The sequence below is a fragment of the Tupaia chinensis genome, unplaced genomic scaffold, assembly GCF_000334495.1.
Source record: "Tupaia chinensis unplaced genomic scaffold, TupChi_1.0 Scaffold139952_1, whole genome shotgun sequence".
In the NCBI taxonomy this organism is placed as follows: domain Eukaryota; kingdom Metazoa; phylum Chordata; class Mammalia; order Scandentia; family Tupaiidae; genus Tupaia; species Tupaia belangeri.
In genome coordinates, this window is record NW_006199830.1 from 1470406 (window position 1) to 1494683 (window position 24278).

Here is a 24278-nt window from a genome sequence, read left to right on the forward strand (position 1 = left end):
AAATGGAAATGTGTTGAATATTAGTTCCTATTTAAAGGAAAACATATGGTTAATGAGTTAAGTTTCTATACAAATAAATTTCTGAGAAATCATGATGTACAGAAAAAATGGGGTTAAAATAACTGTAAAAGAATGACATTACATGGCAGCATTAGTTGAACATAGATAAATCAAGACTACAGGTCAATATATTGATATGGTTATAGCTTCTCTTATCACTCAGAAACTTTATATTTGTCTATTTTTCCTCTTAAGAACAGAAAACTATTATGCCATGTTGGCTTGCATCCTCCTATTCACTATCCAACAAAATCAGTGCTCAAATATTCTAAAGAATGTGTTTTTCCAACAGCTAATTTAAGGCTGCAGAAAAGGTTACACTTGTCATTTAAAAACTATCCTTGAAATCTCACGAAATAAAGAAACAAGAAGATAATTACTGCTGCATAGGAATACCTAGAAATGAGTTTTTCAGCTAGGTATGTGCAAGATTACAGTCATAGAAATTAATTTCAATTTCTAAGCATGAAGTGCTTTCAGTAATAGGAGAGGCAATTCCATTGGTGGGACGATAAGACTGTAGCCCGACAAGGAAGGTTTACTCGGAAATATGTCTGAGGGCTTGTGAGGAACATATGCCACTCATTAGATAGTTTTCAGATAACAAAACTTGAGATATAAAGTGAGTTCACTGGTGATGAGAGATGTGGCAAGAGTCAGAAAAACTAAAGAATTGAGCAATGAGAAAATTATAGAGGGCCGGCCCCCAAGTGTAATAATTAAGGACGTAGTTTGAATTGTGGCCACTGTATCTTAGAAGAGAGACCAGACATGTGTGTGTGTGCATGACCAAAATCCTAACAGGATCGAGAAATGGAGAAGAGACTATTCTGTCACCACATTCCATTAGGGGTGCTGTCTCCCTTCTTCTCTGTCTCTTTCTGGTGAACACATAGCCCACTGGTAATTAAAAAAAGAAAGAAAATCACAGAAAGTCAGAATTGGAAAGAACCTTATAGGTCTTCCTTATCTTATACTCTTGTTTTATTTTCTATATGGGAAAATAGAAAAACAGAGAAATTAAAGGAGTTATAAAATAAACACAACTGAATTACAAGAAGAAAAAAATATCAGAACCCTGAATTAATTTCAACCAAGTAGATGATAATACATAAGAAACAGCACAGATCTTGAGATCACAAAGTCTGGATTTGAATCTTAACTACCACTAGCTCATTCCATAAGCATGTGCAAAATTCATGGCATTTCATGGATGATTTGGAAGAAACCCAATGTCAATCTAGTGTGAGTGAGTTAACAGAAATTTCTTTGAGTAGATTATAGGGTAGCATTAACAGCTGTACGTTAATGTTAAGAGGTCTCAAAAGTAGAACTCTGAATATAAGCAGTAAGACCTATAGAACCCAGAGAGAAAGTACTACCTTATTGTATGTAGGGATAAAATTACAAATACTAATAGTACATAAAGTATAAACAAGGTAAATAGGAAAAAAAAGTATTTGTCTTAATGTTCTTGTTTCTCCCCAACTCACAGTCTTTGAAACTCAATAGCAAAAGTCTAAAGTAGGGGGCTAGACTCTTAATTTGTTTCCTTAATACTGAATTTTGAAAGTATTTTTTATACATTTATTTGTGGTAAGTTTACCACATATTTGGATTAAAAAACTTTTCCCTGTTTGTAACTTTACTTTTCATTCTCTTCCTCAGAAATAGTAGTAGTTCCTAATTTTGATGAAGTCAAGTTTATAAATTTTTATTTTATTAATCACATTCATGGTTTTAATCCTAAGAAACCCTTGTTTAACTCAAAGTCAAAGAGGTTTTATTTAAAATTTTTTTTCCTAGAAGTTTTATAGCTTTAGGTTTATATCTAAGCTTATGTTCCATTCATTATATTTGAGTAGTTATATTTTTGCATGGTGTATTTTGTTCCATTGATCTGTCTTATCTTTACAATATCAAACTGCTTACACATTATACTTTAAAAATAAGTCTGGTTTGATTCATTTCAATAAATTTAAGAATCAGCTGTCAGTCTCTACAGAAAATCTTGTAGAGATTTCAGCTGACATTTTGTTAAATCTATAGATCATTTTAGGGAAAACTGATATATTAACAAAATTGTTTTTTCTGATCCATAAAATGATGCACATTTTCATATATTTAGGTGTTCTTTAAAGTATTTTAAAGAACAGATGTAAGAGCATATGCTAGCCAGAGAGACAGTAAAAGTGAGAAACTACCCCTCAGGGCGAATGGCCATGCCATAATCCCTTCTCTTCCATTCTCTCCTGGGATTTTGGGCACACTGGCACATAGGACCAGTGTGATTCTCAAGTTGCCAGGTCAAGGACTCAAATCATGGTCAGTCATGTGGGAGCCCAGCGCTTTAATCACCATGCCACCTGCTGACCCCTAGTATTTCTTATATATTGATGCTATCATAAAATGGTATTTAGGACCAGCCTGTGGCAAAAAGGTAAAGGCAGTTGGATCTCATATGATTAACAACATGATTCAAGTCCTGGTGGCTTGAGAAACACACTGGGTGCACGTGTCAGCATGCCCAAAATCGTGAAAGGAGGAACGGAAAAGAAAGGATTACAGTGTTACTATTCCCCATGGGAACTGCTTTTTTATTCCCCCCATTTCGTTTCTCTCTGATAAGCACACGTACCCTCTGGCCAAATTCTAAAAATTAAAAAAATGGTATTTGAAAGTTAAAAATTTTTTAGAGTTTTTAAAGTTTCAATATCCAATTTTGTCCCTAGTATAAAGATACACTATTTTTGTAAATCGATCTTATACTTTGTAACCTTCCTAAATGCACATAATTTCTAGTCACTTATTTTGTACATTACATAAAAAAATCTACATGTGGATTTACACTTGGAGCATCCTATGTGTAAATGAAGATAATTTTAGCCCTTTTTGGATCTGTATGCCTTTTAGTTCTTTTTCATGTTCTATTGCACTAGCTGGAACATTCAATACAATGTTGAATAAAAGAAATGAGAGAGAATAGCCTTGCCTCATTCCTGATCTTTTACTATTAAAAAATAATGGTACTAGTACTAGTTCTGTAGGGCTTACGGGAGCCAGATCCCAGGTGTTCAAGCATGGTGCAAATCCCAGCCCTGATGGCTTGAAAAACATGACAGGCATGTGTGCATGCTTGTCCAAAATCTTGATAGGATGAAGAAATGAAGGAGAAGAGATTATGGTGTGACCATACCCCATTGGGAAGAGCTTTCTCCCTCTCTCTCTCTTTCTCTGGTAAGTGCATGTGCCCTTTGACAATTAAAAGACAATAATGAGGAGGCTGGTAGGTGGTGTGGTGGTAAGGACACTGGATTCCCACATGGCTGACCACAGTTGAGTTCCAGACCTGGCGACTTGCTTTCTCACTTTCCCTCTCTCTGTCTGTCTGGTCAAATTTTAAAAATAATAATAACAAATATAATTAAGTAAATAAATAATTCTCTAAAAAAATTAAAAAAGACAATAATGAATGCTTACTTAAATGGTTTTCTGTGATGCTCTTAATCAAGTTAAAGATTTTTTTCTATTCTTAGGATCCTTAACTGAGGAAGGGATTATTTTCCAATAGATCATAAAGTCGAATTTTGTTAGTCTGAACCATTATTTCAGGGATTTTCTATACAATATAACATAGACATTGGAGTAAAACATTTTTCCAGGTGTCAAAGGTCATGGGGCTATCTTAAAATTCTACCCACTATATTATAACTTTAGAGTAAAATTTGAGGTTGGAAAAAGTAATCCTATATTTTACTTATCTTTTTCAAAATTGTTTTGGCTATCCTTATTCCTTTGGATTTCGATATAAGTTTTAGGATTGACTTATCATTTTCCATAAGAAAAAAACTTTAGGGACCAGCAGTTAGCATAATGGCTATGTTGCTCGACTCCCATGTAGTTGACCACGGTTCGCATCCCGGACCCAGTGGCTTAAAATTCATGCCGGGCATGTGTGCGTGTGTGCCCAAGATCCCGAGAGGAGAATGGAGGAGAAGGGATTGCAGCGTGGCCATCCACCATGGGGGTTGATTTCTCGCTTACTGTCTCTCTGTCTCTCTCTGTCTATCAGGCGAGCGCACGCGCGCTATAGTAAAAAAAAAAAAAAAAAAACACCTCTTCAAAAAGAGAAAACTTTAAAAAAATCTGCTAGTATACAAATATACAGATCGCTTTGGGAAGAACTGCCATTTTTTAAAAATTATCTATACAATTTTATTTATTCCTTCATTTCTTTTCATTTGACCAGAGAGAGAAAAAAAAGGGAAAGTGGGAAAGCAAGCCACCACATCCAGGACTCAAATCACAGTTGGCCATGTGGGTGTCCAGCACCTTAACCACCATGCCACCTGCTGGTCCCAGAAGAACTGCTATTTTAATACTGAGTCTTGCAGCTCATAAACATGAAAATCATTTCTATTTAGAACTTCTTTTATTTTTTTCAGCAATGTTTTATAGTTTTTAGATTACAATGCTTACACTTTTGTTAAATATATCCATGTCTAAATTATTTATGGTTAAACAGAAATAAATTTGATCTTTGAATATTGATCTTTTATCCTGAAATTAAATGCTGAACTCCTTTACTAGGTCTATCAGTTTTGTATGTGTTTATGAGTGAATTCCTTAGCATTTTTAATATACAGAATCATATATTGGTGAATAGTTTTTCTTTCTTTCCACCAACTTAATTATTTTTTAAAGAATTATTTTATTTAACTTTATTTATTTATTTATTTTTAATTTGATCAGAGAGGGGCAGAGAGAGAGAGACAAAAAAGAGAGAAAGTGAGAAAGCAAGTTGCCAGGTCCGGGACCTGAACCGCAGTCAGCCATGTGGGAGTCCAATGCCCCCAATGCACCATGCCTCCTGCCAGCCCTCTACCAACTTAATTCTAGAAGCATATTTGCTCCAGTATAGCTCCTTTCCCTCCCTGCTTTTTTTTTTTTTTTTGTAAATTGTAATATGTACACCCACACGCACAAAGATAGAATATTTATATCTTATAAGCTTAACAATCCAATTTTATGATTATTGTTTCACTTTGGTGTCTTCGAAATCATTTTTAAAAAAGGAAAACACATAATTATCTTTATTGGTGTTCTTTACATTTCTTTGTATGGATTTAAGTTATTGACTCATACCATTTCCTTTGATCTGAACAGACTCCTATTGCAACTAATTCTTTCAGTCTTTGTTTATTTAAGAATGTTTTTATGTCACCTTCATTTTAATAGTTTTGCTTGATTGCCAGGTTTTTCTCCTTCAGCACTCTGAATGTGCCAACCCACTGTTGCTGTTCTCCACTGTTTCTGATGAAAATTCAGCTATTAATCCTATTCTTGTTTTATCTACAGACTTTTATTCTATGAGGAGCTTAGTAGTATAAAGAATATCATACCTTCTTTAATTTGGTTTCTTTGTCAAATAGAAGTACAGTGATGCTTCTGAACTGCCAGTAACATCTGGGTTTATTATAACAAAGTGGTACTAATAACTTGAAACTAACTTAATTTTAAATAAGAATTAAGATACATATTATACATTAAAAACACGATAAAATGCATAAAATAAAATTAGAGTTAATATGTCAAGGTTTATTATCACAACATTTCCTTGTGATTGTTTTTAGTTTTGTCCTTGGAGGTTAAGTTTCAAGAAGGCAGTATTAATTATGATTGGTCTCTAGTGAAGCCTCTAATAAAATCACTAGATCCAATGTAAATCATTAACACCTGAGAGAGGTTTTTTTTTTTTTTTTAAAGATGTTTTTGCTATAAGGCGCATGCGCTCACCAGACAGACAGAGAGAGACAGAGAGACAGAAAGCAAGAAATCACCCTCCAGGGGGGATGGCCACACTGCAATCCCTTCTCCACCATTCTCCTCTTGGGATCCTGGGCACGCACACACACGTTCCTGGTGTGAGTTTTAAGCCACCGGTTCGGGACACGAACCGTGGTTGACTACATGGGAGTCCAGCAACATAGCCATTACGCTAACTGCTGGCCCCAACACCTGAGAAAGTTTTAACTCTCCCCTCCTTCCCCAGTTTCAGTAGTTCAAAAAGGATTGGTCTTCTTGTCTTTATCCTTAAGTTTGTAAGACTTAAAATGGGAAGTGAAAGATTCCCTTGCCTCCCCTTCCATGACCTTGCCAAATGAGTTGCTTCAGTTTTGTGCCCTGTACATACACCTATGCCATATGGAAAAAGGAAGTAGACATATAAAAGCAAAGGTGAGAAATCTAATCTTCATGGTACTATTTTCTCTAGGCTGCCCAAGAGCAATGCACAAGGGCCACTTTAAAAACTGTCTGACCTGTTGATAAAATACATGGTAGTATCTTTGATTTGAACCAATGAACAGTGTATTCAGGATGGGAAGATTCATTTGGCATGCTGTAATGACACACAGTGATTGAATGTAAAAAAAATAATAAAGAAAATAAAACACTGACCTATTTACAAAGTGGTAGGGAAAAATCTTTTTTTTTTTTTTAAGAGATTTTCACTGTAGGGCGCGTGCGCTAGCCAGACAGACAGAGAGAGACATAGAGACAGAAAGCGAGAAATCACCCCCCAGGGGGGATGGTCACGCCACAATCCCTTCTCCTCCATTCTCCTCTCGGGATCTTGGGCACGCACGCACACGCGCCCAGCGTGAGTTTTAAGCCACCGGGTCCGGGACACGAACCGCGGTCGACTACGTGGGAGTCCAGCGACATAGCCATTATGCTAACTGCTGGTTCCCGGGAAAAATCTTATAAACAAGCAAAATTAGCTGCTACCCACTTCTGCCTCATTTCATAACCCAGATTTTCAGGAAACAGAACTAAAGAAAATATTTTACATTACAATACAAACAATTTAAACTTCGGCTATTTTTCCTTTTTATAAAAAAAATTTTGCTATAAGGTAAATTTATCTCTCTTGTCAGAGAGATACAGAGAAAGAGAGCGAAAGAAAACAAGAGAAAGTGAGAAATCACACACCAGGAGGATGGTCATACCACAATCCCTTTTCCTCTCTGTTTCCTTTTGGGATTTGGGCATGCACACACATGCCCCCAGAGTTTTTTCAAGTTACCAGGTCAGGATGTGAGGCACAGATCTGGCCATATGGGATCTAGGCTCCTTAACTTCCGTACTACTTGATAGCCCTCCTTTGGCTATTTATCTTAAAAATCTATGACTTCAAAAACAGCATATGGTACAAGTCTCAGTATACAACATTCTAACAAAAGTATTATTTTTACTCTTCCATATGTTTGAGATTTAGGTTAAAAACTGGTGTTCTCTTAGCCAAAAACTCTTAACCCATCTAAAACAATTGTCTCTAGGTTGAACAGCAATGGTGTTCTTTAGAAGGTCTGCAAAACACCATAAAGTGACCTGATACTAATCAAAGGGGAGTATCACACTTTAGTACATTTTCCAGATTTTGATATTTAATATGAATAAATTTAACCCTACTACATAGTTTTTCGTACATTTTAACACATAAGGCTTACATTCAACTCTTTGAAGATTTAAACTCATATGAATTTGAAAAGACATCAACTATCAGTTGCTAGAGGGCAAAAACTTTCTTCCTAAATTGCTAGAGAACATGTGCATTCACCAGAGAAAGGAACAGAAAGAGAAAAAGAGAAATCACTCCCGATGCTCACAATCCCATATCCTCCATTTCTTCATCCTGTCAGGATTTTGGGCACACACACACACGCACACACACACACACACATTTCTGGTGTGTTCTTGAGCTGGTTGAGGCTGGGATTTGAACTGTGGTCAGCCACTTAACCACTAGGATAGAGGGCTGGCTACAAGAACTTTCTTTAGAGCTTGTTTCACATCACAGCTGACAGATTTTCTAAACATTCAATTATACAATACATCCCATTTGATTATACACATGTTTCTATATAAGCCTTCTCATATATATGTGATTAATATATATATTTGTATACATAAATATATGCAAAATATTCCAGTTTTCTCCAGTTAAAGTCTTTATAAGTCACTAAGTCACTTTTATTATTTTAAAAATTGTAAACATGAGTTAGAAAAGTCTTACTAGTAATTCCCATAATGACAGTGAATAACAAAGAGCTCATCTGATCTTCTTTATTAACAGGGCACTGCATTTTCTTTACTATCCCTATTGCGCTTTTATATGACCCAGGAGTTTCCCTACTGACCCACTGCCTGCTTCAAGTCAAGTAAACTCTAGGCACCAGAAACAAAAGAGAAAAAGCAAAGAGGGAGGTGAGGGATATCAACTCAATCACATGCTATATTTATATGATTCAAAACTATTATATGCTGTGTGATAACATAAACAGTAAATGAATCTTCTGACATCTTGCAGACTCATTAAAGACAGAAAATTAAGAATAAAGATACTTACCTGTTGTTCCTGCATTCTGGCAGCACCAAGTTCTGAGAGAGACATAGTGAGCTTCTCCTGCTGTTCTGAGAGATATTTTTGATAGAGGCTTAGAAGTTCTTGGCATTCTCTATATTGCAGCTGAAGAGGTAAGATTGCAAATTAAGGGAAAGAAAAACTAAAAAATGGATTCAAACTGTATTCAACAGTACTGCTTTAAGATTACAAACAGAAACAGAAATGTAATAATATTTGGTAGATTACAAACAAACAGAAACAGAAATGTAATAATATTTGGTAAAACAGCAGGAGAGTATTAAGTCTTCACATAAAAACAATATACATGTCCTTCCCAAAATCATAAAACAGTAATTCATAAAGCAATAGTTATCCTATTTGAAGAGAAATTGTCTCTAAATTCTTCATTTTGAATAAGTTTTAAAAATGCATAAAAATGTAGAGAAACCCCTACCTTACAGCCATATAAAATTGAAAATGGATCACTGATCTAATGTAAAAATTAAAACTCTTCTGAGTAACATAAAAACATATCTTTGTGACTTAATATTAGGTAATACTCACTTAAAAGCACCAACTACCAAAGGAAAAAAAAATAAATTAGACTTCAAAATTTAAAACTTTTCTGCATCAAAGAATACTATTAAAAAATTGAGAAGTCCTCAGAATAAGATAAAGTATTTTAAAGTCATGTATGTGATAAAGTACTGGTATCTAGAATACATAGAGACCTTATACAATACAACAGTATAAAAGACTATTAACCCAATTAAAAATGATCAAAGACTTTGAATAGACATTTCCCAAAAGAAAGCATAGAAATGGCCAAGAAACACAAGAAATTTACTCAACAAAATTAGTCATTAGGCTATGTCGCTGGACTCCCACGTAGTTGACTGCGGTTTGCGTCCCGGACCCGGTGGCTTAAAACTCATTCCGGGCGCATGTGCATGCGTGCCCAAGATCCCAGAGGAGAATAGAGGAGAAGGGATTGTGGCGTGGCCATCCCCTCTTGGGGGTGATTTCTTGCTTTCTGTCTCTCTGTCTCTCTGTCTCTCTCTCTGTCTGGCGAGTGCACGCACCCTATAGCAAAAACCTCTCCAAAAAAAAAATAATAATAAAATTAAAAAAAATTAGCCATTAGGGAAATCCAAATCCAAACAATGATCTACCACTCAGCATCTGTTAGGAAGGCTATTATTAAAAAAACAAACAATAACAAGTGTTGACAGAAGTATGAACAAATAGAAACCCTCTTATACAGCTAATGGCAATGTAGAATTATGCTGTTCCTTTAAAAAATAATTTAGCAGTATTTAACAAACTTAGACATAGTACTGTATTGACCCAGCAATTCCATCCCTAGGATAGACACAAAATAATTGAAAATATTATGTTTACATAAAAATCATACATGCATATTCACATCAGCATTAATCATAGTACTGAAAAAATGAAGATAGCCTAAATTATCACCAACTGATAAAAGACAAACAAAATGCAAAATATATACACAATACAATATTTTTTGGCCCTAAAAAGGAATAAAGTACTCCTGCATGCTATAGCATGGATGAACCTTGAAACTATTATACTAAATTTAAAAAGCTAGATATTATATAAAAAGCAATATATTATATAATTAATTTAAATGAAATTTCCAGAATAGGTAAGTCCATACAGAAACAAAATAGGTTAGTGGTTCCTAGTGGGTGTGGAATTAAAAATGAGAAGCAACTGCTAATGGGTTTGGGTTTGGGTTTGGGTTTGGGAGAATGATAATGAATATGTTCTGGAATTAGTCCTGTTGTTTGCACTCCCTTTAGGAACACTCTCACAACCATTTACATGTATATTTAAAAGAGTAAAGTTTAGGGACCAGTAGTTATTAGGACCAGATCTAATAACTTTCGTCAGTCATGACATAACGTAATGGCTATGTCGCTGGACTCCCAGGTAGTCAACCGCAGTTCGTGTCCTGGACCCAGTGGCTTGAACTCATACCGGGTGCATGTGTGTGCATGCCCCAAATCCCAAGAGGAGAATGGAGAAGGGATTGTGGTGTGGCCATCCCTCCCCCCCAGGGGGGTGATTTCTCGCTTTCTGTCTCTCTTTCTAGTGAGTGCATGCACCCTATAGCAAAAACCTCTCCAAAAAAAAAGTGAAGTTTATTGTATGTGAATTATATCTCAATAAAGCTGCCACTGGGAACCAGCAGTTAGCATAATGGCTATGTCGCTGGACTCCCACGTAGTCGACCGCGGTTCGTGTCCCGGACCCGGTGGCTTAAAACTCACGCCGGGCGCGTGTGCGTGCGTGCCCAAGATCCCGAGAGGAGAATGGAGAAGGGATTGCAGCGTGACCATCCCCCGGGGGGTGATTTCTCGTTTTCTGTCTCTATGTCTCTCTGTCTGTCTGGCGAGCGCACGCGACCTATAGCGAAAACCTCTCCAAAAAAAAGGAAAAATAAAAAATAAAGCTGCCACTAAAAACAATGAATAACAGAAGTAATGACACTGTTTTGTTAAAAATATAATTACTGGCTAATTTATACAGAAATTTCCTAATTACATTAAACATAAAGGGATTATAACTTAGTTTTGTTCGTTTTGGCTTGCATCATATCAGGTAAGTTAATACTTCATAAATTTCTGCCCATAAACCTAAGCTTTTCTTTACAGTCTGGTATAACGAATATGGTAACATAACCTAGGTACTCTCGCCTTTAGCTTCTAAAACTTGCAAGATAAAAATATTAAATCAGAAAGGTCACCTATCTTTGTAGATAAAATATCTAGAGGACTATTCTATTCAAAGGAGAGTCTGTCTGTTCCTTAATTCTCAAAGTGGTGATTTCCTCTCTAGGTCCCTGGTTCCTTCAAAATATTTCTAAATCCCCTCCCTTAACACTTAATTATGTATGCCACTGGCATAAGAATTACTGTGCAATGGGATTATTCTGTATAAATACTTTTACAACAGGTCATCATGATTATGGGTGAGAACAATATTTTCCTAAATGTCAAAAATGGTAACTGGTTTTAGTATTCCTTAACATTTTCATACCCTAATCATTGCTTCTGGGCAGATTCTGGATCTAATAACTTTTGTCAGTCATGACTGCATAAATAATCAATTGCTTCATTATTCTAATTATTAAACTTTAACCAAAAAAGGAGCTGGAGATAGCTTATTGGAAAGAGCTAGTACATAGTGAAAAGAAAGGTTACTAAGGTTAGAAAATACAATAATTAGAAGAGCTTGTTCAACAAGCTTTAGAATACTTGGTATCCGAAAAACAACTATAACAATAGTACGAACAGTGGGCAAAATAAGCTAATAGAGTTTCCAGGTCAATCTACAATGGCTAGGCTGATTTTACATTTCCATGCCTTTTGTCACTAAGCTCCAAAAGACAAGAATGATTTGTAGTGGTCCCAGGAGACTTTGCCAGCTATTTTATAATTATAAAAATAAAGAATTTTATATATATAAAGAATTTTTTATTCTAGTTGTCACCATAGGCAATAATGTTTATAGTAGGTGAACAATTAGCCTGGTCACAGAATATGAATTTTGCTCTGGAAAAAATCAGCCACAATTATATAGCGTAGAAGTTAACTGTCAGCATTTGAGACAAATTATAGGCAAATTAATTTAAACATGCTATCTGGTAGAATATAAAAACAGGTAGTCCTATCCTCATCAATTTTTTATGTGTTTCTTGATTTACTAAATTTCAAATGTCCCCCCTCTATCCTCCATAGCACAGTGCGAATTTAACCCTCCATCCAGAAAAACAAAATTTATGTTAGAAAAATGTGAGTAAAATGCTCCTAACCTAACTTGGGGAGAATAATGAAAGAGAGGACATATTTACTTTAATCTTGGCCAACTGACAGAAAGGAACATTCTAGATGTAGAAAATCAAACCTAAAGAAATATATATGACAAACCATGACATAAATTTAATACACTGGAGTCTGTTAACCACCATGTAATAATTAAGAGAAGCCCAGCTGCACACACCAGTAATGAGCTGCTTAAGAGAAGCAGGCCTCACATGACATCCCAGTCAGCCAGAAACACACCAGGCATATACACAAGTGCAAAGGACCTGACATATGGAGAACTTCAGGAAGGGGATCACAACATGACCAAACCCCGTGGATGGTGCTCTCTCCTCTTTCTCTCTCTCCTCTCTCTCTCTTGCACATATATACTCTATTATGAATAAAGAAAAAAATTATAAAAAATAAAGAGAATGAAGAGAAATAGCAGTCATCACAACCTCTTCAAAGGAAGAAGCAGTCATAGGATAATATAAATATATACAACATTAAGGAAGATCACAACAAAACCTAAATGTCAGATGAATTAGCTGAAATGGCTGCCTGAAACGATCATTTTGCCAGACCAGCTGATGGTGTAATGGTTACACTGCTGGACTCCAATGTAATCGACCATGGTTTGAGCCCCAGAACCAGCAGCTTAAAACAGGCTGGGCCTGAGTTCGTGCATGCCCAAAATCCCAAGAGGAGATTGGAGGAAAAAGGACTGGAGACGGCCATGCCATCTCCATTGGGGGGCGATTTCTCGCTTTCTGTCTCTCTGTCTCTCCAGTGAGCGTACACCCCTATAGCAAAAATCTCTCTCTAAAAAAAATAAAATAAAAAGAAATGGTCATTTTTGCAAAGCTTAAAGACTTACTCTAAAATGCATAATATAGAAAAATAATACCAAAAAAATCAAAGGAGAATGAATAGGGAGATGAGTGATAGTATAAAGTTAGAGAAAATCAGTTTTGTGAAAATTGTGAATTTTGAAACATCTATGCATGGATTTCAGAAACTTGGTATCATGATAATCTTGTACTTTGGGGCCAGCAAATGGTGTAGAAGTTACATTGCTGGACTCACATGGCCAAGTATGGTTTGAGTCCCAGACCTGGTAGCTTAAAAAAGCACATTGGGTGCATGTGTGTGCATGCCCAAGATCCTGGAAGGAGAAGGGATTGCAGCCTGGTCATCCTCCTGAGGGGTGATTTCTCACTTTCCCTCTCACTGTCTCTGTCTCTCCCCTGAGCACATGCACCCTAAGTCAAAAACTTCTTAAAAAAATGGGACCAGTAGATGGCGTAATGCTTTTGTTGCTGGACTCCCATGTAGTTGACCACGGTTCAAGCCCCAGACCATATAGCTTGAAAACCCATGCCAGGCGTATACACATGTGTGCCCAAGATCCTGAGAGCAGAATGGAGGAGAAAGGATTATGGCATGGCTATTCCCCTGGGGTGTGATTTCTCGCTTTTTGTCTCTCTGGTGAGCTCATGTGCTCTATAGCAAAAAAAAAAAAAAAAAAAAAACTCTCTCAAAAAACAAAAATCAAACAAAAAAAATCTTGTACTTAATTCCATTTTCACAAACATCTTGAGGTTTCCTTATTATACTAGTAGACTGCCAAAGCAGAAAATGATTATCTTAAGCTTAAATTCCTCTAGTCTAGCAGAGCCCACTACCATCATCCCATTGAAGACAGGAGAAAAGATGAATGACAAAGAACAAAAAGAAAAGAGAAAAAGAAAATTCTCTCTTTTTTAATTTTAGAACCAAGATCCTTTGAAAAATAGCTGAATCCAACTTTGGGATGGGGATAGTACAAAGTGACCTTGAAACATCTTATTATACTATAATGTAAGAAAGTGTCCGAAGACAAATGGGAGCTTGTCACAGAAATAGAAGCTAACCTGAAAGGGACTCTCATTAGCCAAATACGGGACAATCTGAGCACTGAAATAATCACTCTACTCAACAGAAAATTGAATAAGTAAATATTCGCCAATTCATAGTGATTCTTTAAAAGGGGTTTGTGAAAAGGGTGGAAGGGAAAAAAAATTTAGTCATTCTTCACAGAAGAATGCTAGCTAACTATTAACAGAAGGAATGGTCAAATTTCAAAAATCACCATTTTATAACTTCCAGTGTAATAACGAATTCAGGCAATGGCCATTAATGGATAACACTAGGTGAAAGGTTAATGAATAAGATATTCATATTCGAGATTACTTTTAGCAAGGAAAAAAAATGTACCTTAACATGGTAAAATCTGGTGTTCCCACCCAAACAAAGTAAATTAATTTAGAATCTTCAATAGTGGAAAAATGGAAGTTATGTATCTCCTAAAGCATGAAGTAGGCAAAATAATCTATGAAATAGTTTTGACAAATATGTTTAATCTGAATCTAGTCAAATCGATTAACCTAACTCCCACTTCACAGGAATTAGAAATAAGACACAAGTTAATTCTACCACAAGGAAATAATCAGGTAAATCCAGAATATGAGAGATTGTGCAAAGCACTTGACCTGACCTCTTGAAAAAGGTCAACATCAAGTGGGAAAATGTGTGGAATGTATAGATTAAAAGACCAAAGATGCAATCAAATGCAACCAGTGAATGATGACTGGATCCATGTTCAGGGAGAAAAGTAGCTATAAAACATTATTGAGACAACTAGAGAAAATAGAATATAGACTGAAAAACAACTAACATGTAATTACTGTTAATTTTCTTGAGTCACAATACAATTATAAAATGAAATGTTCTTATTTTTTAGGTGATGAACCTGAAGTATTTATGGATAACATATGACGACAGGCACTTTGAAGTAGTTCAGAAAAAATAAGTGAATAAAAATTTGTTATTTTTTATAAGTAAAGTTATATGAGTAAATACACTTTTATATCTATGTAAAATACAGTTTTTATATTTAAATGTTAAGTTCATGTATTTTTATAGATCTATATAAAATTTTAATGTAGATATAGGTATATGAGAGGGGCAAAGTAAACAGCCAAATGTCAGCAACTGTGGAATCTAGGTAGAAGGTACATACGCGGTGGTTCATTATAATACTGCTAGTTGTTCTATATATTTGAAATTATAATGAAAAGTGGTAAGAAAGTAGCTTCTCTGCCTTTTTTTTTTTTTGTGCTTTCATCTTTCCATTATTACTTGGTCTCACTCGCTTCTTGTCTTCTTCTACCACAAATTATGAAAAAAAGACACACAAACTTAAGCATCAGCCTCCTAAGAGGTCTCTACCACTCCATGTGTTCTTGGTCATTAAGTAACAAACTATTACTATGATCTAATGATAACTAGAACTTGTCTTTTCAACCAGAAGAGGCACATTCTACTCAGCAAAAAAGGTCATGGAAAAAAAGATCTGCCAAGCTTTCTTCTAGGCATCTCACAAATGCTTTCTGAATACGATGTCACAGGAGTGAACATTACAAAGGCAGTAACATAAAATGAGCACAAGTACAGACTTGGTGTCAGCCTAACATTCTTGGCTCAAATTTTAACTGTTACTTAGTAATGATAAAACTTTGGGCAACTAACTTCTCTGACATCCTAATTTAGGGATAATAATACATACTTCACCTCACAGGACAACTATGAGTATAAATGAGATAATAAATGAAAAGCACTTACCACAGTGCAGGGCACAAATTATATATTGAAAAAGAAAGGCATCAAGGTGCTTAGTGAGATTTAAACAAAAAAGGATAAATGTTCTAGAAAAGCATAGACAGAGGGGAAAGTCAGGAAAGGCTCCAGAGAAGACAGGACTGTAGAAAGAAATTGTGTTTGTTTGAGACATTTTTGCTATCGAGCACATGTGCTTGTTGAAGAGACAGACAAAAGGGGAGAAATCACTTTCCCCCCAGGGGTGATGGGCACACCACAATCCCTTCTCCTCTACTCTCCTCTCTGAACTTTGGGCACACACGCATACGCGCCTGCCCAGCGTGAGTTTCAAGTCATTGAGTCCAGTACTCAAACTGTGGTCAGTCATGTGGGAATCCGCAACCTTAACTACACCACCACCTCTTGGCTCCAGAAAAAAATTTTAAAAAAGGGTTATGTAGATTCGTTAGATAGGTAGGGTAGAAAGTACCCTTGGCTGAGGAATCATCAAAAACACGAAGATAGGTACATTAAGGGAACTATAATTAATATGGCCTGGTTGCTTAAGTTGGATGTGGGTAGCATTGATGAGTAAAGAGGCTACGGAGACCAACAGCAGCCAGAACTTGAACATTCCCTAAGTTGTTCCAGTTTTTGTTTTTTTTCTTGTTGTCATTTTCTTATTTTTAGGGTTTTTTTTTCTTAGAGGTTTTTGCTATAGGGCACATGCGCTCGCGAGACAGACAGAGAGAGACAGAGAGACAGAAATCAAGAAACCACCCCCTGGGGGGGACGGCCACACCACAATCCCTTCTCCTCTTGGGATCTGGGGCATGCATGCACTTGTATCCAGTGTGAGTTTAAGCCACTGGGTCTGGGACTCGAACCACGGTGGACTAAATGGGAGTCCAGCAAAATAAACATTACGCCAACTGCTGGTCCCAATTGTTCCAATTTTATCTCTACTAAACTCATTGATGTTTTCTAGCCAGCTTACATTTCACAAAAATACCTTTGGTATAAATATGAAAGATAAACCAGAGGGCTTAAGACTAGAATCCAAAGCAACTAGTTAAAAAACTGCTGCAACAGTCTAAGCAAGAGAGAGTTAGATGGACAAAATAATGGTAGGTATTGGGATAGAAGAAATTGAAAAGGGAACTTTAAGGCACTGTCAGCTTATGAGTTGAATGACAATACGTATGACCAAATACACATTTGTACTTGCCAAGATAGAGAATATAAAATTTTAAAAAATAAATAAAAGGTTTTGGGGGAGTGCAGCTTTAGATGCACTGAGTTGGAAATTCTTGGGCAATGGTTAGTGGAGGTGGCCAATAGAAACATTTGGATCTCTGAGTTGGGATTCAGAAAAGAAGTCTCAGTAGGATTAAAGATTTGGAAGTTAATCAGTTTATATATAGGTTCTATAAGGGAAAGAATTTTTACCTGTATTTTTTTAACTGATGACTATTTATATAATACGTGATCAATAAATATTTATTGAATAAATTTACATTAATATATGAAACTGACAGATACTAGACTTACAATGACAAATAAGACCAACGCTGTCTCCTAAACAGAGCACTAAAAACAGGTAGTCAAGCACACAGCTACAAGAATGAACAACCATAGTAATGACAAGAACAGTTTGTCACGCTATAGAAACACTTCCTAAGGGAACCTAAATGACCAAGGAGGCAGAGGAAGTCTCTTGGAGAAAGTAATGTTCCAACTGTGAGAAGAGAAGAAAGTCAACGTAATAAAAACACATAAAGGGCAGGCAGAGAAAAAAAGAATCAATAAAAAGATGTAGCCAACCATGTCCAATACTACAGAAAGACTTTCTATGGTTTGAATGTCCCCTACAAACCTCATGCTGAAATTTAATTGCCATTTTGATAGTTTTAAGAAATAGAACCTTTAAGAGGTGATCAGGTCAGGAGGGCTCTGCTCTCTATGAATAGATTAATACCATTATCACAGGAGTGGGTTTAGTTATTCTGGCGGTTCAGATCCCTTTTTCTATCTCATGCCCTTGCTTTCTCTGTACGCTCTCATCATAAATGCTTTCTACCACACTATCACACAGTAAGAAGGCCCCCACGAGATGCCAGTGTCATGCTCTTCGACTTCCCAGCCACCAGAAATGTGATCCAAATAAACTTCTATTGCTATGATCTAGTCTGGTATTCTGTTATGACAGAAGAAAACTGATTAAGAAAATTGATTAAGGTCACATCAGTTAAAGACTGAGAGTTGAGGAACTATTAGTGACCTTTGCCAGAACAGAAGTTTGATATTACTTACATTACACCATTTTTTCCCCTCTTTGGGTACATGAAAAGTTATGCTATTGGGTCCTCAACAAAGTCCTGACTCATTTTCGCATAGAAAAATATGTCATGACTAGGACCAGAAGGTGGTGTGGCACTGGACTCCCACGTGGCCAACCATGCTTTAAGTCTTGGACCTGGAGGCTTGCTTTCTCACTTTTTCTCTATCTCTCTTGTTCTATCCCTCTCTGGTTAAATGAAAATAAAGTTAAATAAAAATTATTTTTAAAAAATGTCATGACTTTCCCAATGACCTAGTATTTTCAGAGGTGAGAGAAACTTTAGGAAAGAGAGTTTTATTTAGCATAACCCAGAAGTAAAAACAGCTGACCATCTAACTCCAACTCTGATGTAATCCAATAGTTACAAGACTTCCAGGAAAATATAGATCCCAAAGATTTTCACTATGGTAGGTACTCCCTTCGTTCTGAATACCTACATACCACATAACATATAAAGATAGCTTAAGGCCAGTAGATGGTATAGTGGTGATGTCCCTGAACTCCCACATGGCTGATCATGGTTCTAGTCCCAGACCTGGTGGCTTGAAAATCAGGCCAGGCGTGTGTGCATTCATGCCAAAAATCCTGGGAAGAGAAAGGAGGAGAAGGAATTGCCACATAGCCATCCCCTTAGTGGGGGTGATTTCTCACTTTCCCTCTCACTCCCTCTGCCTCTCCCTCTGATAAGTGCATGTGCTCTGTGGTAAAAACCTCAAAAAATATAGCTTAAACTGTTTATTCTGCTTAGAATGTTTTATCTGCTCCTAATTCTAGGAAATGTCCTAGTTTTTATGACATTTCTTCCTCTAAAATTTCACTGAGCTCCCAGGCACCTTTATTATAGTAAATAGCATCTAGCTAAAAACTACTTAAGTATGTTAAATCACCTCATGTGAACTGTATGTTCCTAGAAATCTTAACATATGAATCTTGATATCTCTCTAGGATACAACAAGCCCTCAAAAATGTTAGAGAAATGAGGGGCCAGTCCCAAGGCCTAGTGGTTAATCCCACATGGCCAACTGTAGTTCAAATCCTGGCCCCAGCAGCTTGAAATACAAGCTCAGAGCATGTGTATGCATGCCTAAAATAATAACAGGATGGAGAAATGGAGGAGAAGGGACTGCAGTGTGACCACGTTCCATGTGGAAGGGCCTTCTCCCTCTTACTCTCTGTCTGTGTCTGGCCAGCACATACATCCTCTGGAAATTAAAACAAAACAAAGCAAAAATGTTAGCGAAATGAGTATAGGAATAAAAGTAAATGTGCTCCATCCATTCAACTTCATGCTACTTCTGAGTCTAGAATAGATATAAACCATAAATAGACCAAGTGACCTTCAGCCAATAGGATGTCCTTTTTTTGGAGAGGTTTTTGCTATAGGGCGCGCGCGCTTGCGAGACAGAGAGAGACATAGAGACAGAAAGTGAGAAATCACTCCCCAGGGGGATGGTCACGCCACAATCCCTTCTCCTTCATTCTCCTCTCAGGATCTTGGGCACGCACGCACACACGCCCGGTGTGAAATTTAAGCCACCGGGTCCAGTATGCGAACCGCAGTCGACTACATGGGAGTCCAGCGACATAGCCATTACGCTAACTGCTGGTCCCAATAGGATGTCTTAAAGTGTTAGTTCATTAAATTCTTTAAATGGCTCTAGCCTCATAAGGTTTTTCTATATTGAAACAAATAAATGTGTTCTGATTATGTCACTTTCCTTACTTCACAAATACTTCCTTTCTTCCTTTTGAAGAAAAGTACAAATTTTCCGAGATTGAAAAGCGGGATCCATGTTACAATCTACTTTGGTATTCGATGGTAACAGATGCAATTGAAAATATTACAGATTGTGGCTAAAACAAAAATTGATTCAAAGATAAACAGTTAGCAGAGATACACAAGAATTTCACATAAACATTTACGCTTGTTTATTAAGTTGTGGTCTGTGCAGAAATACAATCCAGGGATACAAATCTTACATTTTCCATTACATTAAAATATAAATTTATGGCAAATTCAGTGTACAAGGCCATAGTGTTATTCAATTTCCTGATGACAGTAATGAAATCTTCAAAACAAATAGGAAAACACAATGTTCTGCACACTGATAGAAAGACAAATCAAATGATCCACCCAGTCTCTTCTGGATTCTACTCCTTTGATCAACATGAGCAAAACAAGAGCCATAGAAAAATGTCCAATTATAGCATTTAACTAGGTCCTTTAGAGGTTTCTAAGTCTCTACACCTTGTTTCTTGAAGAGTTGAAAAACAAGATGGTGCAGAAATAGACTAGGAACTGAGACACTTTAGATTCTGTCTTTTGCTCAGGACATTAGACCCTATAGTTTTTCAGAAACCACCAATTCAATGGAGACCCAAGGTTTATTTATCCAACTTTCAAGATACTTATTTAAAAGTTTATATGCAGATATCCTAAAAAGCTGGCTACTAATGTATCTGACTGATAAGAACTTTGATTTCTTTTTTTTTTTCATAGTATCCTTTTTACATAAGGCTCTCTTAGATTATACACTTTCAAGAATTCACTGTAGACATTACAGAGAAGGCTGTAAAAGCGTTTCTATTGAAAGTCATGTATTTTCTCTTTTAACCTGCTTAAAAATTTATCTTTTGTTTAAAGGTTCCATATTTCAGTTAGACCCAAAGGAGAAATATTTTCCCCATTTGGAAAGGCTGCTTTAAATCAATTCAGTCTTTTATGAGTTACAGGAACTAGCTTAGAATTATAGAAGAAAAAGCTGTTATCACACTCCTTCCCCACAGAAGTTTCTTTATAAGGTAAACTGTTTAATACTACCAGGTGAACTGATTAACACTCAAAAATTTCAAATTTCTAAAAGGGTACCTTCCTGACAATACTGACCACAGAAAATGGTTTGCACACTCAGCTCCCTAGACCCTAAAAGGCTGATCAGTGAAGCTGTACGAATAATGCTTTGTGAAGCAGAACTAAACATACCAAACCAGGGCCTACCATTCTCACCCATGAGAAACAATGCAGGAGCGCCTTAGGAAGAAGTCATCTCATTCTGCTCTCCTTTGTCAAGCAGAAGAGATGTATTATTACCATTAAATTTAAACTTTCCATGAGCTATCAATTTCAATATATATCATACCTCTCTTCATACTTCTGTATTTGTCTATTTGAAATATTTATGTGGCTATGTAGGACCATTCATTTCTGAGTAGAAATGTAAACTGAGTTTAAGAGATCCCTTAATCTTCTCTTTTCCAAACTAAGTAATCCAGTGGCATTAATATGTTCCTCATATATATCTTCCAGCTCTATATTTTTTTGGTGCTTGTCATCTCTCCCTTCTTCAGATTTTTCATCAGAGTTCTAAGACTCTGATACTATCATTAGCTACATACCTAAACTCACATATTTGTGGATGGCTCATTGTACCTCCACTTGAGGGTAGGGTACTTCTAAGTGCTTTAAAAATATTACTGGATTTAATTCTCATTAAAAGGGGAAAAAAAGCCAATGAGGTACTATTATTAGTCTCATTTTACCAATAAATTTGCAACAGAGACTGCTTCATATCTTATCTAAAGATACCTTGCCAGTAAGCTGGGATTTGGAGTAAAGTACTGGAACCACGAGACTAGTGTTTCTTAAAATGTAGTATACAATAGTGTACAAAGGAATCACCTATGGGTCTTATCTGAACGCAAGTTCTGATTCAGTAGATCTTAGATGGGACCTAAGATTTGTATTTCTAACACGCTTCCAACTGATGCTGATGTTGCTGGTCAGGGGAGCACATTGTGAGTCTGCATATCATCTCTACAACCCTTCTCCATGTCAGTGGAAGGAGGCCTGTCTATGATAACCAGAATCCGCTTCTTCCTCCATTTAATCTGTCCTTAAAACATGTTTGTGTGTTTTATTTGTTTTGGTCAACAGTTTTTGTATTGAAAGAAGCATAAAGAAGAAAATAAGAGATATAATGTAATTTATTTTTTTCTTTAAAAGGAAGTAGTATTCTGGCATTTCAGAGCAATATTTCAATTGTAGTTATATAAATACTGAAGTAGTTATAATTAGCAAATATTACCTGTAGGGCCAAAGAATTTACATTAGAAGAAGAATGCATGGGGGAAAAAAATAAACAGCATTTCTGACTTATGCTTTCAAAGAGATAGCCACCCTTTGCTCTGCCCAGGCACACTTTTAAGATTAAGTGTACAATATCATTTGTGAATTCTGTTTAATATTGCCAGACCATTAGCTTTGGCCTTGGGATATGGCACTCTCAGCATAGTTGCATGCACTTTTAATTCAATGCACTATAAAAATACCACCTAATAATTCTATGCAAAAATCAGGCAAATTTGATAAAATAGTATTGACAACTAGAGTGAATAGGGGAGTTCTTATACAATGGAATCAAATCTAACATTTTAAGATTAAGTTGAAGAAGTTACTAGGAATATCACATCTGCCTCCTTGAAAATGACAGAGACTACTGACCACAAATGTAAATTACTGCTCAGAGGAAAATTAAGTAACTTCTATGTGGAGGTTTAGTATCTAAACTCAGCAAATGCTACAAAGATTGAAGTTAATAAAGCATTTTATGGACAACTTCACTTCACTGGTTCCTAATATAATTGAGCTTATGTGGATTGTTTAGCAAAATGATATTTTAAAAACTTGTAAAGAATCAGATTATTTACCTGACCCTCCACTCAAGAAATGTGATAAAGTCCAAAATACCCAAAGAGAAAAGTTTTATGGTATCACTAAAATCAAGGAGCTGTTTTCCTTTAATATTTTAACACTACTGGGACCAGCAGATGGTGTAATGGTCACTTGCTGAGCTCCCACACAGTCAACCATGGTTCAAATTCTGGACCCGGCGACTTAAAACTCATGCCGAGTGCATGTGTATACATGCCCAAAATCTCAAGAGGAGAATGAAGAAGAAGGGATTGTGGTGTGGCCATCCTCTCCTGGGGGAGGAGGGGGTGATTTCTCACTTCCTGTCTCTGTGAGCGCACATGCCCATAGCAAAAATTTCTCTAAAAACAAAATAATAATCATGTAACACTACTGACTACAAAATAAACTAATCCAAGAGGCAAGACATAAAAGAACAATTCCTGAGACCAACAGTTGGCATAATGGCTATGTCGCTGGACTCCCATGTAGTCAACTGCAGTCCAAGTCCTGGACCTGGTGGCTTAAACTCATGTCAGGAGCATATGTGTGTGTGCCTAAGATCCCAAGCTGAGAATGGAGAAGGAATGGCAGTGTGGCCATCCCCGCTGGGGGTGATTTCTCACTTTTTGTCTCCCTTGTATTTCTGGTGAACGCATGTGCCCTATAGGAAAAAAACAGCTCCAAAAAAAAAAAAAAAAAATCCCTGAGGCCTAGGATTTTACCTACATATGTTTTTCACTATAGGGTGTGTGCGCTCGCCAGACAGACAGAGAGAGACATAGAGACAGAAAGTGAGAAATCACCCCCCAGGGGTGATGGTCACGCTGCAATCCCTTCTCCATCCTCCTCTCGGGATCTTGGGCACGCAGGCACAAGTGCCCGGCGTGAGTTTTAAGCCACCGGGTCCAGGACGTGAACCGCGGTTAACTACGTGGGAGTCCAGCGACATAGCCATTACGCTAACTGCTGGCTCCCTTTACCTACATATGTTTAACAATCAATAATTAATCCTACAGCAAAATGCAAGAGTAATGAATACAATAAAGTAATGATGTCCATACTTAGTCTCTATCAGTTGATATTTCTGGAAAAGTAAAGTAAGTCTCAGCTAACCTACTTCACCCATTTCTGCACTGGAATGAGGGAAAATATTCTCTTTTGGCCTAAGATAAGGCATTTCAATGCAGCAGATGTGTTTAGAATATTGTCAATGTTGGTAAACAGAAAAAAAAAAAAAGGAAAATAAGTACAGTGAAATTTTTAATTCCAGACAAGATGGAACAAACACAATTCTATTCTACTCAC

At 36.5% G+C, this 24278-nt stretch overlaps 1 protein-coding gene across 4 annotated transcripts in view; it reads right to left on the bottom strand.

The window, feature by feature from the left end:
* KIAA1328 (KIAA1328 ortholog) overlaps positions 1-24278 on the bottom strand; it is a 283315-nt gene that overhangs the window by 174495 nt on the left and 84542 nt on the right. For 3 of the 4 annotated variants that reach the window (XM_027765941.1, XM_027765940.1, XM_027765939.1), the window contains one exon: positions 8471-8598. In XM_027765941.1, coding sequence (XP_027621742.1) covers positions 8471-8598 — 128 coding nt within the window. The remainder of the gene's footprint in view (positions 1-8470; positions 8599-24278) is intronic. The other variant, XM_027765942.1, reaches the window with a different exon arrangement.